We start from the raw sequence: 14,932 nt of genomic DNA, 5'->3' as shown, positions 1-14,932 counted from the left end.
TGTCCTTCAGGATATATATGTGCAGGTTTTTAAGTCTGTCTGTGTGTGCGTTGATGAAGACTGTTAGTCCAGAAGGTAGCTACTAAAATGATTAACTGCGATTTAAATACTGTAGACAGGCAGTTGCCTTGGGTGCTAAATTTTGATAGACGCTGGCATGTGGCTTCTGTTTCTTTCCAATCCTACCCTGCCTTTCCTCTGGTTATCCTGATGGCAGTAAAGAGCAGAGCATGGCAACCAGAGGAAAGGTAAGGCAATCCAATCTGTGCATTCTGATAGCCCCGTGGTGCTCCGCCTCTCACATAGGTTTCCATGGTAATGGGAAATCCATGTAAGGTGTGGAGGCGGAGCACCACAGAACCTGTCATAACCTACAGGTGGTATGCTCTGTTACTGCTAGGCCAGCCAGGGGAAATCAGTCCTGAAGGTGAGGAGGATCTGGGCAGCAATAGATGTAGTGGTGGGGCCTCCCTCCCCTTAAAATCTGGCACTTCTAGAAAATACATCTTTACAAGAATTGTACGCAGCATTACAAATGCAGTCTCTCCAGAAACTAATACAAAGAGATTATCCTCTCCTCCTTCCAGGCTGGGCTGTGCACCTTATCTACCTGTTTCAGATAGTCAATCCTAGGTCCCACACTTGTTTAGCTGTGCATGTAAGTTTTTGCTTACAAATCCTCTGATGTTAGTTAATATCTTCTACTCTGACTTTAAGAAAATCAGTAAGAGAAACCTCATTTGAAGGATACCTGTTTATCTGTGTTTTCTAATTAATCACAAAAAAATGTAAAGGGTTTGCCTGACTAAACACCCCACCTCTTGTCATATGATCTCTGCTGTCTCCCACTTGACCTACTTCTTCAGTCCTCATCCTGGGTCTGGTTTCTAATCTTTGGACCAGTACCAGGACCAACCAGATATATCACTAGGTGGCCATTACAGCTCATCTTTCCACACTTCTACCTTCAGGTAACAAGTAAATTTCTTGCTTCATTTGGAGAAAGAACGCTATTGTGCAGTGCTGGAATTTGTCAGGTTACCAGTCATTATCCTGTTTGAGCAGTTTAAAACTCGTAGCAAATTTATCTGTTGCCGATGCAAAGGATTTCCATATTCTGTTAAAGAATTCCATCTCGAGTTTTTTTTCCCAAACAGATTTAGATTTATTGTCATCGATATAGTGTTTTTTTTTCTTTTTTCTTCCACTAAAGGAACTCAATCAAATATTTTTTTAAACTTTTTTTTTCTCAGCATCCATTTTGCAGTAGCTGACATGAAAAAACTACAAAGTTACTCCAAAACACGTGGAGGGGCAAAATCGAAAGGAACATCTAAGTCCGTTTTTGTCCAAGTCGCCCAAAGTAAAAAATAACTTAGGACACATTTTCGAAAAATACGTCCAATTTTTTTTTTGTTTCGAAAATCGTCTAACTATACATCCTGCCGATCTGATCATCCAAGCCGCTAAATCATCTATCTTTATACCATATTTTTGTCCAACTTTTCGTCCAAGTCAAAAACACCTAGAACAAGCCCTGTTGGACGTGGGAGGGGTCTGCAAAGTGATGGACTGAACACCAGACATGTCACCTAAATAGTGGGTTACCTTACAGGGCATTGCTGTGAACTTCACAAAAAGGGTGCCATGTCTTCATCTCACTACAGCTCCCTTATAGGTCATGGTGAGCCTCCCAAACCATCTCCAGAATCCCCTAGACCCACTTATCTACCACCCAAATAGCCCTTATGACTGCAGGAGTCACTTATATGCTAGTACAAAAGGATTTTGTAGGTATATAGGGGAGTGCACATGTTTCAATATCAATGCAGTGATTACAGGGGCTTATGGGCATGGGTCCACCTTTCTATGGGTCCCTAAACCACCCCTAAGATGGTTTAAGACACCTCTGTGCAGCACTACTAGGCTTTCCTATGCCAGGCTGCCAGGTGGTGATATTCTGGGGGCACATTTTTCAAGTTGTGATTAATATTTTTATGGGGGTGGGGGGGGGTCGGTGATCACTGGGGTAGTGTGTGGGGGTCTGTATTATGTGTTTGCAGTGCTTATTTGGTCTCTTTAGGTGGGTTTTTGTGACTTAGACCATGTTTTAAATGGTCTAAGTCACAACGTCCAATTTCCATCGATCCTGTGCTGTATAACTTTCGGTTATACATGAGGTACAACTAAGTTTAAGCCTGCCCACCTCCCGCCCAAATTCTGTCCTCGACACTCCTCCTGAAACGCCCCGTTTACTATGGTCATTCAGCGGCACTATGAAGGCCTAGATTGTTTAGAAATACGTCCAAAACCCAGCTTCCCCTACATCTCCTGAACTACCCCCATACCTCTGAGTACAGATGACAGCAGGAGGCATGCCTAATCCCTCCTGCACGCAGGCCTTCCCCTCCCTGGTGCTTCCTGAGATACATGAGGAGGGGCCTGAGACTGATTGATTGACTCAGATGCCTAAGGCCCCTCCCAGTGTATCCGAGGATGCATTCCTCAGGCATCCCCTGGGGAGGGGCCTTAAGCGTCTGAGCCAATCTGGGCCTTAGGCCCCCTGCCTGATGCATCCTGGGAGGAGCTGAAGACCTGATTGGCTCAGAAGTTCAAAGTCCCTCCTCTGCACCTCTGGGAAGGGCCTTAGGTGTTTGAGCCTTAGGCCCTTCCCCGTGCATAAAATCATTTTTTCTACCTTTTGTTGGCCGGTGATTTCATGAGTCTCTGGTTGCACTTTCTTCCGACTGTGCATCCAATATTTATTTCTTTCTGCCTCCTGTACGCTTCCTCTCCTCCGGACCTCATTCCCTTTCTCAACTAACATCTCTTTCTCTCTGTCCCTCCATGAGTCCAACAATTCTCCCTCTCTCATCCTCCAGGTCATGTGCAGCATTTTTCACCACAGACCACCAGCCCCATGCCCATTTCTCCTTCTATCACCCCTCTCCAGCACCATGCCACATCTCTCCCTCCATCACTATGTCCAATATTTTTCCCCCTTGCATCCCCTTCAATCTGTCCCTCTGTTCCCTCTCCACCACCATATCCAATATTTCTCCCTCTCATCCTTCTCTTCCCCATGCATCTCTACCTCTTTCTATGCCCAATTTTCCTCTTTCTTCCCTTCCCCATGTTCCACTCTTTCCCTCACACACTCATGCTCAACAATTCTCCCTTTCTATTCCCTCCCTCCTATGTCCCAAGTTAGAGCCTCCTTTCTCCCTCCCTTCTGTGTCCTATATTCCTGCCACCTCCCTTCCTTCTTAGTTGAGTTTGTGCCCCCTCTCTGCCTTCCAGCCGTTGTCCCAGAATCGTGATCCAACGTGCTCCTTCCCCACTCCTTTCTTCCTTTGTCCTTCATGGAACAACTTGTTAGAGAACCGACGAGAGGGAATACCACTAATTCTAAATGGGCTAAGAGGACCTGCGAAGGAAGTGGAAGTAGTGGGACCGTTGGGAAACAGCGATCAAGTTCAAAGTTGAAGTAGGAATACCGAAGGGAAAGAGAACCATAGCGACAACTTTTAACTTCAAGAAAGGAAACTACAAAGCGATGAGAGTAATGGTAAGGAAGAAACTTAGGACACCTCAAAGAAATGGCAGACTGTAGAGCAAGCCTGGTCTTTATTCAAGGACACGGTGATTGATGCGCAATATTGACATATACCAAGATTCAGGAAAGGGTGCAAAAAGAATCGAACAAAAGACTCGGCGTGGATAACCAAAGAAGTGAAGAAAGCGATAGGTGATAAGAAGAACTCATTCAAGAAATGGAAAAAAGGCAAAACTGGAAAGAGCACAGGAAGTATCAAAAAGAATGTCACCGTGTAGTTAGAAAAGCCAAAAGAGAATATGAAGAAAGGCTAGCCAAGGAAGCACAAAATTTCAAACCGTTCTTCAGATATGTTAAAGAGAAGCAGCCGGCTAGGGAGGAGGTGGGACCGCTGGATGACGGAAACAGGAAGGGAGTGGTGAAGGAGGAGAAAGAAGTGGCGGAAAGACTAAACATTTTCTTTTCGTCTGTATTTACAAAAGAGGAAACATCGAACATACCGGAACTTGAGAAAATCTTCAAATTAGCCCAAACAGATAAACTAACATCCATGGAAGTAAGCATTGAAGACATACGCAGGCAGTTAGAAAAATTATAAACTGACAAATCGCCAGGCCCGGACGGAATTCACCCAAGGGTTCTGAAAGAACTAAATTAAAGAACTAAAGGAGGAAATAGCAGAACTACTACAGCAAGTTTGCACTCTATCCCTGAAAACAATGTTACGCCCATCTTTAAAAAGGGATCGAGAGGTGACCCGGGGAACTACAGACTGGTGAGTCTGACCTCGGTTCCGGGGAAAATGGCGGAAGCTCTGATAAAAGACAGCATCAATGAGCATTTTGAAGGAAATAAACTTCTAACCACAAGCCAACATGGCTTCTGCAAGGGGAGATCGTGCCTAACGAACATACTGCACTTCGAAGGAATTAACAGACGGATGGACAAAGGGGACCCTATAGACATTGTATATTTAGATTTCCAGAAAGCCTTTGACAAGGTACCCCATGAACGCCTACTTTGGAAACTGAAGAACCATGGGGTGGAAGGAGACATACACAGATGGATCAGAAATTGGTTGGCGGGGAGGAAGCAGAGGGTAGGAGTGAAAGGCCACTACTCGTACTGGAGGAGGGTCACGAGTGGTGTTCCGCAGGGGTCGGTGCTCGGACCGCTGCTATTCATATTTATAAATGATATAGAAACAGGGACGAAGTGCGAAAAAAGAAAATTTGCAGACGACACCAAACTATTTAGTGCTGCTCGGACTAAGGAGGACTGCGAAGAATTACAAAGGGACCTGAACAAGCTAGGGGAATGGGTGACGAGATGGCAGATGAAGTTCAATGTAGAGAAATGTAAAGTATTGCATGTGGGAAGCAGAAACCCGAGGTACAGCTATACGATGGGAGGTATGTTATTGACTGAGAGTACCCAAGAACAAGACTTGGGGTAATAGTGGACAAGACAATGAAGCCATTGGCACAGTGCGCAGCAGCCGCTAAGAGAGCGAATAGAATGCTTGGTATAATCAAGAAGGGTATTACAACCAGAACAAAAGAAGTTATCCTGCCGTTGTATCAGGCGATGGTGTGTCTGCATCTGGAGTACTGCGTCCAATACTGGTCGCCATACCTTAAGAAGGATATGGCGATACTCGAGAGGGTTCAGAGGAGAGTGACACGTTTGATAAAGGGTATGGAAAACCTTTCATACACTGAGAGACTGGAGAAACTGGGGCTCTTTTCCCTGAAGAAGAGGAGAATTAGAGGGGATATGATAGAGACTTACAAGATCATGAAGGGCATAGAGAAAGTGAAGAGGGACAGATTCTTCAAACTTTCAAAAACTACAAGAACGAGAGGGCATTCGAAAAAGCTGAAAGGGGACAGATTCAGTGCTAGGAAGTTTTTCTTCACTCAGCGGGTGGTGGACACCTGGAATGAGCTTCCAGAGGGCGTGACAGGACAGAGTACGGTATTAGGTTTTAAGAAGAAATTGGATAATTTTATGAAGGAAAAGGGGATAGAGGGGTATAGATAGAGGACTACTACACAGGTCCTGGACCTGTTGGCTGCCGCGCGAGTGGACTGCTAGGCACTATGGACCTCTGGTCTGACCCAGCAGAGGCACCTCTTATGTTCTTATGTTACTTGTTCGAGGTGCACTCACTCCATCTGCCTTCAGTGGCTTGTTGGGGAGACATGCTGCAAGTGGCTGACCTACAAGCCTTCCCTCAGACGTCAGCTCTGATGTCGAAGAAAAGGTTTCTGGGTCAGTTATGTGCAGCTTTTGAACCGCTGCCTGCTGTGCATTTTCCCAACAAGCCGCAGAAGGAGCGAGTGCAGCAAGAAGGTAACTGGGAACCTACCCCTCCCCCCCCACCTGTTGACCTGGAAGGCTTTCCTCTGAAGGTCAGCTCTGACATTGGAGGGGTCCGGCTGTAGGTGTGCTTTGGAAGGGAGGAGTGGGTGGGAGGGTTGGGCAGGGATCCTTGGCAGCGGGTGAGGCAGGCAGCACAGGTTCGATGGACAGGCAGGCAGGGAATATTCTCCACGGCAGCCATGTTTTGTACCCCCAAGGGTATGCGTACCGCATGTTGAGAATCACTGCTTTATATCACTGCCTATCTGTGTTGCTGTGAAAATTTATGGACTCAAGTTTCAGCTGGCAATAATCATTATTTTGCTGACCACAGCTGGCATTACACCCATTCCAGGCACCAGCACTGAATTTACAGGTGTTTGGAGCCAGCTAACATATAACTGGTTAAGTGCAGTATTCAGCTCTTATAACCAACCATGAGTTTATAAAATACTGAGTGGAATGGAAAGAGCAGTTGTGAATCACTTGTTTACTGTATCCAAAAATAATAGGACTAGGGGGCAAGTGATGAAGCTACTAAGTTGCAGATTTAAAACAAACCAGAGAGAATATTTCTTCATACAACATGTAATTAAACTCTGGAATTTGTTGCTGGAGAATGTGGTGAAATTAGCAGGGTTTAAAAAAGGTTTGGCTGATTTTTTAAAAGAGAAGTCCTTAAGCCATTATTGAAATGGCTTGGGGAAATCCACTGCTTATTTATAGGATAAGCAGCATACAATCTGTTTTACTACTTAGGATCTTGCTAGGTTGGCCACTGTTGGAAACAGAAAACTGGGCTTGATGGACCTTCGGTCTGTCCTAGTATGGCAATTTTTTTTTTTTTTTTTAAATTAATTATAACTTTTTCACAAGTATAACAACTTGTTTAAGGAGATACAGAGCTATAATCCAACATGAAAAGAAATCTAAATACAAATTAAGAAGTAATAACAATCTTATGGAATAGCTCTTCCTTAGACCACAAGTATAAGGAAAGGAGGAATCAAAATTACTGAGAAAAGTTATAGGGAAACTATTTAGGAAAATGCGTCAACCCCCCTCCCCCCCCCCCCCCCCAGTTACAAATTATTTGAACCAGACACTCCTCTGATAAACCCCTTGAGGTCCAAAAAGGATCTTAGCTGATCGGGCTCATAAAATATATATTTCAAACCCATATATTTAAGAATACACTTGCAGTGGTAGGTTAACATAAAGGTAGCACCCAATGTCTTTGTCTCATCTCTCATTGCAAGAAATAACTTGCACCTTTCTTGGGTTAATTTTGTTACATCATGATATAACCAAATTTTTTGGCCACAAAATTGTGAAACAGAGCTTTTGAGAAATAATCTCATTATAGAATTAAGATCTTGCTCAAATATAAAACTAACAATCAGTATAGCTCTCTCTTTAATATCAGAATACAAGCTTTCCAAAACTGCCGTTAAGTTCTGTGAATCAGTGTCAACAGGTAAACTATCGGACACAGGTAATTCTTTTGTCACAAAGTTTTTCCTTGAGGCAGGCAAATAGAACAATTTATTTATTGGTGGTATCTGGTCAGCTGGAAACTTCAAATTTTTTATAAGAAATTTTTTAAAGAGCTCAATCGGCAGCATAGTAGAAATTTTTGGAAAGTTCAACACTCAAATTCAGGCGACAATTATGATTTTCAATCATCTCAATCTTCCTTGAGGTTAAAGATTATTCTCTAATAATTGTAGCAATAGAGTTTTTCAAAGAGACAGTCTCAGATTCAATTTTATCAAAACATTCCTGTTTTACCTTTCAATGTTTAAAGAAAAAGAGTCCACTTTATTAACCAGTACCTGCATATCAGAAGTTTTATTCACCTTTTCATCTATTCTCTTTATGGCCTCCAATAGAGTTTCCAGAGTTACCGCAGGGTGTTCCTTGTCCCTCAGGGATCACCCCTATCCCCTATTCTCTTTAACATCTATATGTCCTCCCTGAAACTCCTCCAATTATCCCCCCTTGAAACAATGACACTGATGACATCCTTGTCCTCCTTGAGACAGACCAGAACCTCACCAACCTCCAAGAGAACATTACAGCTTGCATAATGAGACTCCATTCCTGGTCCTTCTCAGTACAGATGAAATTGAATGAATCAAAAACAAGATTACTCTGGCTCGGCCCAAAATTAGAGCACCTTCCCACCCTCTTCGCAATACCCTCAGGCGCTGCACTGCAGCTTGAGTTCTCAAGCAAGGGCTTTGGCATCATTATCGATTCTTCTCTCTCCTCAATGACCACCTCAAATCCTTGGCTAAATCATGCTTTTACAGCCTCCATATGCTGAGGAGAGTAAGATCCTATTTTCGCCGACAACATTTCGCCGTCCTTGTCCAATCCATCATCCTCTCCAAACTAGACTACTGCAATGCCATCTACTTAAGCCTATCAAAAAAAAAAGTCTTCAAAGACTCCAGCTAATCCAGAATACTGCAGCCAAGTTGATCTTTGCAAAATGCAAGTCTGACCATGTCTCCCCACTCCTAGCCAAACTTCACTGGCTCCCAGTGATTTCCAGAATCCATTTCAAATGCTCCTGCCTGGCTTTTAAGATCATTCATGGCATCCTTCCTCCCTTAATCCCACTATCTTATAATTCCTCGAGTCCTGACTCTATTAGACCCGCCCAAAGGTATAAACTATCCTTCCCCTCTCTACACGGTATTCGCTATGTAGGCAAACTGGGAAAATCCCTTCTCTTCAGAATCACAGGTCTTTGGAACGAATTTACTACTCCGCTGCGGAACCTGGGCTCCCTCCAATTATTCCGCAAGCAACTGAAAACCTGGCTTTTCACTAAAATATAATTCTATCCCCCCTTACTCTTCTTTTCAATATATAAGTTCATGTAAACCTTTTTTTTTTCCTTCTCTTCCTATATTTTAAGTTCTTGTAAACCGTGCCAAGCTCCACATCCGTGGAGATGATGCAGTATATAAACTTAAGGTTTAGTTTAGTTTAGTGTTTAGCTGAGGTTCTCAAACCCTCATCTTCAGCGTCCTTCCATCCCTGTGGTCCAGCCTGGAGTATAGTTTCACCTGTTACCTTCTCCGTCATCACTCCACCCTCCTCTCCAGAGAAGGAATTGCTACTCTTTCCGCTCGCTGGACAGAGCGGTGCAGAGATCATCGGCGGTGACAGTGATGTCTAGAACTCCAAAGACTCGGATGCTCCCTCACTCCGAGTCTGTGCGGAAGTGTACCGTTGTTGGGATGACTGAGGGTCGGCTGTTGTCCGCAATTCAAAAAAGTGCTGCAGTGTCGGATGTACCGGTGAGGAGGTGAGAGGCAAAGATTGCAACTCTCTACTCCTTTTCTTTTAGTGTGGGGCATGCTTCAAGAAAAACTGCAAACAGCATCTCAGAGCAGCATCGCAAGATAAAAATTTTAGAAGAAAAAATTCAACAATCGGATCACAGCCGCTAGACGTCCGCCATCTTAGTTCCTCCTTTACCTACAGGTTTCAAGGTCTTATTGCTCCAAGAGAAAAAAAAGAAAAACAGTAATCAAACAATAAATTTTCTCACCATAGTCCCCCAAAGTCCTCCCCTAGTATGGCAATTCTTATGTTCTTATGACTGACTTTTATGTGTTTAATGTTGCTGGTTAAGTGCTGAATAGCCAATCTTCATTTTGTTCCTAAGGTAGGCCTGGGGAGGACTTACTGGTGTGTGTATATGTATGGGGGAATGCGGTTCAGTTTCAGCCAAATACAATAGACATTTTCAGCCAAAACCCAAACCAGGATTTCAGTCAGCCTCTAATTAGGAACCAGTTAAATGCCCCTGAAAATGAGCAGTTAGACCTAAACAAGCATTGTAACTGGCCAGGAGCCATTTCTGGCCAATCAAATCGCTTTTGAATATTGGCCAAGATATGGTGTCAACCTTAGGCATCATAGCATCTGTAAAGTAAGTCCATGGGCAACGATTGTTCTCTGTTCACAAATTGGAAAGCATGGCCTAGTCACAGAATTATTTTGATTTAAGTTTGGCCGAGTGAATGCCGTTGCAGGAAATTGTCGCCTGTTGCCATGTTTTTGAGCAGTGTTTTCAGCAGTTATGTTTGTAGCCATGATCAACATTTTGGCTGTGTTTATTGATTGAGATACCACGCAAGCTTACCATTCAACTGAAGTAAAACATAGTAATGATGAATTTCCTGGGTTTTAAAATAAAATTTAAAAAAAAAAAATTCTGGCCCTGGAGGCATCCATTTTAAGCAAGGTCATAGCAGAACAGCGACGGTATCTGCTTCTCTTATCTGCCCCTACGAGGGGTGCCCTCTTTTTCCTCCTTCAGGAGAAGGCACTCTTTTTAATAGTACAGAAAGGAGGAAACGAGATCTAAAACAGAACTGATGGGATGGTAATTGTGCAATCCTGAAGCATCAGCAGTTTCCCCTCCTTCGTGCAAATAAATAACAGCAGGTGGTAATCTTTTGTGACTAGCCGGTGACTTCGCTGGAAATGTGAATCCGTGTTAGAATTTCGTGCTACGATGCTACATTTGATTCCAAGCAATACAGTCTTAAGAATGGTGGTGTGTTCTTGTAGGTGAGGAATAGAGCTGGATGAGGTTTAATGTTTTACAATTATTATTTAAAGAATAGTACACAGGAGCCATAAGTGATTCACGCAGAGTTCCTCTTAAGAGCTGAATTGGTCATCCAAGGCAGCTAGCAGGATGTTTCTTCTGCTCACTTGTACCAGACAACCAGAGTCGCAGACAAGGCAGGAGGAAGTGAAAGCAGCCTAAACTTAATCCACATAGAACTACATGCTACGACCACCCCTGGCAATCGAGTAGTCGCTAATGTGTGGAAAAAGCCTGCTCAAAAAAGTAGGGTTTTCAATAGTGCACAAAATGAGGAATAAGAGTTTTCTAAACTAAGGTGTCATGGAAAGCAGTTCCAAAGTGCTGGGACCAGGAAATAAAATGCAATGGATCTGATTGATTCCCATCTAGCTTTAGAGGGGTTAGGAAGAACAAGCCTGTTGGCGAGAGAGCAGAGAGCATGCAAGAGGGTATCGGGAATAATAAGTGAAGCTAGATAGAAAGATATTCCAGTATGAGAGTTAATATTTTGAATTTGATCCTATATTTGGTAGCCAGTGTAGACGGTCAAGTAAAGGTTTAATGTGAACTTGTTGTTTTTGGCCTTACATAGGGCATACCTACATTTAGGCATGCCCACTTATGTCAGATCTTTGGCTGACATAAGTGGGTGTGCCTAAATGCTTATGCCCATCCCTTGTGAACACCCCTTTGCATTTATGCACTGATCCCCTAATCTTATATATTTTGCAATAACTTAGGCCCCTGTTAAGTGCCCAGATGCGCAGGTGCTATTAGATTCCAAGTGCTTTAATGTGTAACTGGAATGGTGAGTCATGGGTGGATCACCTACTTTGTGTGTGGCGCAGGGGTTAGAGCTATAGCCTTGGTCAGTACCCTGAGGCTGTGGGTTCAAATCCCTCGCTGCTCCTTGTGACCCTGGGCAAGTCACTTAATCCCCTCATTGCCCCAGGTACACTAGATAGAGTTTGAGCCCACTGGAACAGATAGGGAAATATGATAAAGTGCCGGAATGTAAACCACTTGGGATATAAGTGGTATATAAATAATAAAATAAAAATAAATTTAGGTGCTAACGTTTTAAACTCCTCAATTTAAACTAGACTCTTTACCTTTAGTCTGGCTAAAATCAAATTCTCAAGGTCTTCTAGCACTAATTAATATTAGCAATAGCCTGCCTTTGGGGTCAGTCCTTTGGAAACGTGCAGTGGTATGTCCCCTCTTTGAATAAGCCCTCCCAATAGAGACTTACTGATTTGAATTTGCTTCCTTCTAGAGTCTAAAAGTGTTTCTTGAAGAAACCTGACGCAGAGACTTGTGGTGCCTCTAGTATGTAGGAAATTGTTTGCTTTCATCAAGTGGGAGAGGATCCTCTGGACTGCAGTAGCCATGTCCCAGGGCACAAAGCAGCTAACCACAGGAGGAGAAATGCTGTAAGTACTGGCTTCACATGTGCACACTTTCTGCTTTCAAGGAGGAGGAGAAGCAGGCTCAGAACCACTGAAACCAGGGTTCAAATCCTGCTTCCCCCCCCATGACCTTAGGCAGAACACTTCATGCTCCATTGCCACAGGTACAGACTTAAGACTGTACATCTTCTGGGGCAGGGAATTTTTGTAACACCACAGAGGCTTTGGAAAGGCAGATAATAGAATCCAAAATATTAATAACACAGAGACTTTAATTTTATTATACTTGTTTGCATAGGGTTGTTATTCCCATGGAGAAAATCAGAGGGAGCCAGCCAGAACATACTTGTCTGTAATATTAAGTCACTGTCACAGTATCTGAGATTATCTTGTGTGTGTTTATTTAAATTTCCTTAACATTCAGGGGTGCAGCTCAGATTGACAGGTTATTCTCTTCTGTTCTATCCATGTTTTATATACTGCCCACATTCCTAAAAGGATTTGTAGCAGTTTATAATAAGTAAGTTACAATCTATATATATAAAATCGGAGGTATGTATATGTGTGTGTGTATGTGCCGCGATCACGCAAAAACGGCTTGACCGATTTGAACGAAACTTGGTATGCAGATCCCTCACTACCTGGGGTGATATGTTCTGGGGTGATATGTTCTGGGGGTCTCGCGGCCCACCTGCACACGTGGGCGGAGCTACAAACTGAAAATCAGATTTCACCCATTCATGACAATGGAAAAAATGTAAAAAGCTGCCATTCTCACTGTAATTCCAACTATAAAACACTTTCTATGACACAATAACCACTAGGGACATCGTTTCTATTCTACCACGGACACCATACATATAGAGTTTGTATGTTCTAACTGTGTTTGTAACTGTTTCCTTCATGCACCCCAGTTCATAATGTTATTACATTACATGAGTACTCACATATGCTGAACTTGGAACACAGGTTCCATTCTGAACCGGGAAAAAACTGCATGGAGTTTCTTTTCAACCTGAGTTTCCACATATTGAGTTGTTTAAATCAATACTGAAACTTTTGGATGACACTTATTCCAACAGATCTTCCTTTTCAGTTTAAGAGCTTGCAAATTCCAGTGAGACTTGCATTCTCTATCACAATCAACAAATCACAGGGACAGACTATTACATACTGTGGAGTGGATTTAAGATCCCCCTGTTTTTCCCATGGACAACTCTATGTTGCTTGCTCAAGGGTGGGTTCACCCAAGAATTTATATGTTCTTGCTCCTGGAGGTGAAACTAAAAATGTTGTTTATAATCAAGTTTTGTGTTAGTTGTATTGTATTCATTTTGTCAAATATTTCACATTATAATTTGAATATAGTACTTTTTATAAAGCTGTTAAAAAATAATTTCATTCACCACTATAAAGTATCTTTATTTAAATCCATTTACAGTGTTATTGCTATAATTAAATACCCGTGCAACGCCGGGGCATCAGCTAGTAATACATAAAATACAAATAAGAAAAAGCATACGAAATTGCATGCCGCCCTATCAGCAGATGGAGGCAGAGATCTGAGCTTTCCAGTGACATCACCTGTACAAGGAGTGGTACAGCCTAGACCAGTCATGGGCAAACTACGGCCTGCAGGCCATATCTGGCCCGTTTAGTTTTTTAATCTGGCCCACTGACCATCCGAACCCCGCCGACCACAAGCCCTACATAGAGCAGCGTCAGGCCAGCATCACTCTAAACAGGCTGCTTCATGGCCTCTCATCAGGGAATTCCCTCTGCCGCATCACCGATGATGTCATCAGTAATGCGGCACACGGGGCCTTCCACGAAGCAGCCTGTTTAGAGTGCTGCCGGCCCGGTAGGGCTCGCAGTTGGCGGGGTTCGGATGGGAGGGAAGAATGGAGGATCAGCGGGGGTTCAGCTGCGCGGCGGGGGCTCAAGGGTTTTGCTCCACAAGGGATGGAAGGAAGGGAAAACCCGAATGGAACCCAAATTCAGCCAAGACATCAAGCAGATGGGGTAAAGAACATTCTGGATTGGTCAGAATCGGCATCAAATCATCAGCAAAAGCCAAGGCTTTCAACTCAGAATTAGCAACGTGAAGACCTGTAATATAAACATCCCGCTTCAAAGTTCTCAATAAAGGTTCCAAATATAAGAGAAACAGCAACGGGGAAAGGGGACACCCCTGACGAGTACCTTGCGCGATAACAAAGGGGGAGGAACGAGTCCCATTAAGAAGTATACAGTAGACGCCCGAGGGCCTGCATATATAGTGTGGATGCTGTCCAAAAACCATCCCAAAATGCCTATATGAGACATCACAGGAAAGAGGAAAGACCACTCTACCCATTCGAAGGCCTCGTCGAGACTGGCCAACAGTCCAGGGGTCGCAGTTGACTGGCCCATCGCCAAAGCTGTCAAGACCTTTCGAACGTTGATTACAGACTGGTGGCCACGCACAAATCCAACTTGCTCCTCCCCTATGAGCAAAGGTAAGAAAGACGCCAACCTATCTGCACCACTTGTGCAAAAATTTTAACATCGATGTTAAGTAAGGAAATAGAGCGATAGGATTCAACAAACATAGGGTCTTTACCCGGCTTAGGAATAAGTGTAATAAGAGCATCTGTAGTACCCGGAGGAAAAGAAGCGTCATCCACACAAGCAGTGAAATAATGCTACAATGCTCCTGGAAGATGATAAAGAAGCAATTTGAATATTCTACGGTAAAGCCATCGGGTCTGGGACCCTTGCAGGTGGACAAAGATTTGATAACCTGTTGAATTTTTACCACTTGCAAAGGTGCATTCAAGCCTGCACCAAAGAGGGTTGAGAAGATGAATCTGCAGTGTACAATCGAGAATAATAGCCAGAAAAAGTCTGGGAGAGCCGGTCAGTAGCATTAGTAATAGTCCCATCAGGCAGACGCATTGAGTGAACCAAACGAGGCCTGCCCCAAGACTTAGTAATAAGGGCAAG

The 14,932-nt window shown here is 43.5% G+C and overlaps 1 protein-coding gene across 3 annotated transcripts in view; it reads left to right on the top strand.

The window, feature by feature from the left end:
- HMG20B (high mobility group 20B) overlaps window positions 1–14,932 on the top strand; it is a 50,021-nt gene that overhangs the window by 14,033 nt on the left and 21,056 nt on the right. For all 3 annotated transcript variants that reach the window (XM_033957137.1, XM_033957138.1, XM_033957139.1), the window contains one exon: window positions 11,815–11,971. In XM_033957137.1, the coding sequence (XP_033813028.1) occupies window positions 11,928–11,971 (44 nt within the window). In that variant the 5' untranslated portion in view covers window positions 11,815–11,927. The remainder of the gene's footprint in view (window positions 1–11,814; window positions 11,972–14,932) is intronic.

This window comes from Geotrypetes seraphini, chromosome 8 (genome assembly GCF_902459505.1).
Source record: "Geotrypetes seraphini chromosome 8, aGeoSer1.1, whole genome shotgun sequence".
Taxonomy (NCBI): domain Eukaryota; kingdom Metazoa; phylum Chordata; class Amphibia; order Gymnophiona; family Dermophiidae; genus Geotrypetes; species Geotrypetes seraphini.
This window is presented reverse-complemented; position numbering and strand designations above follow the sequence as displayed.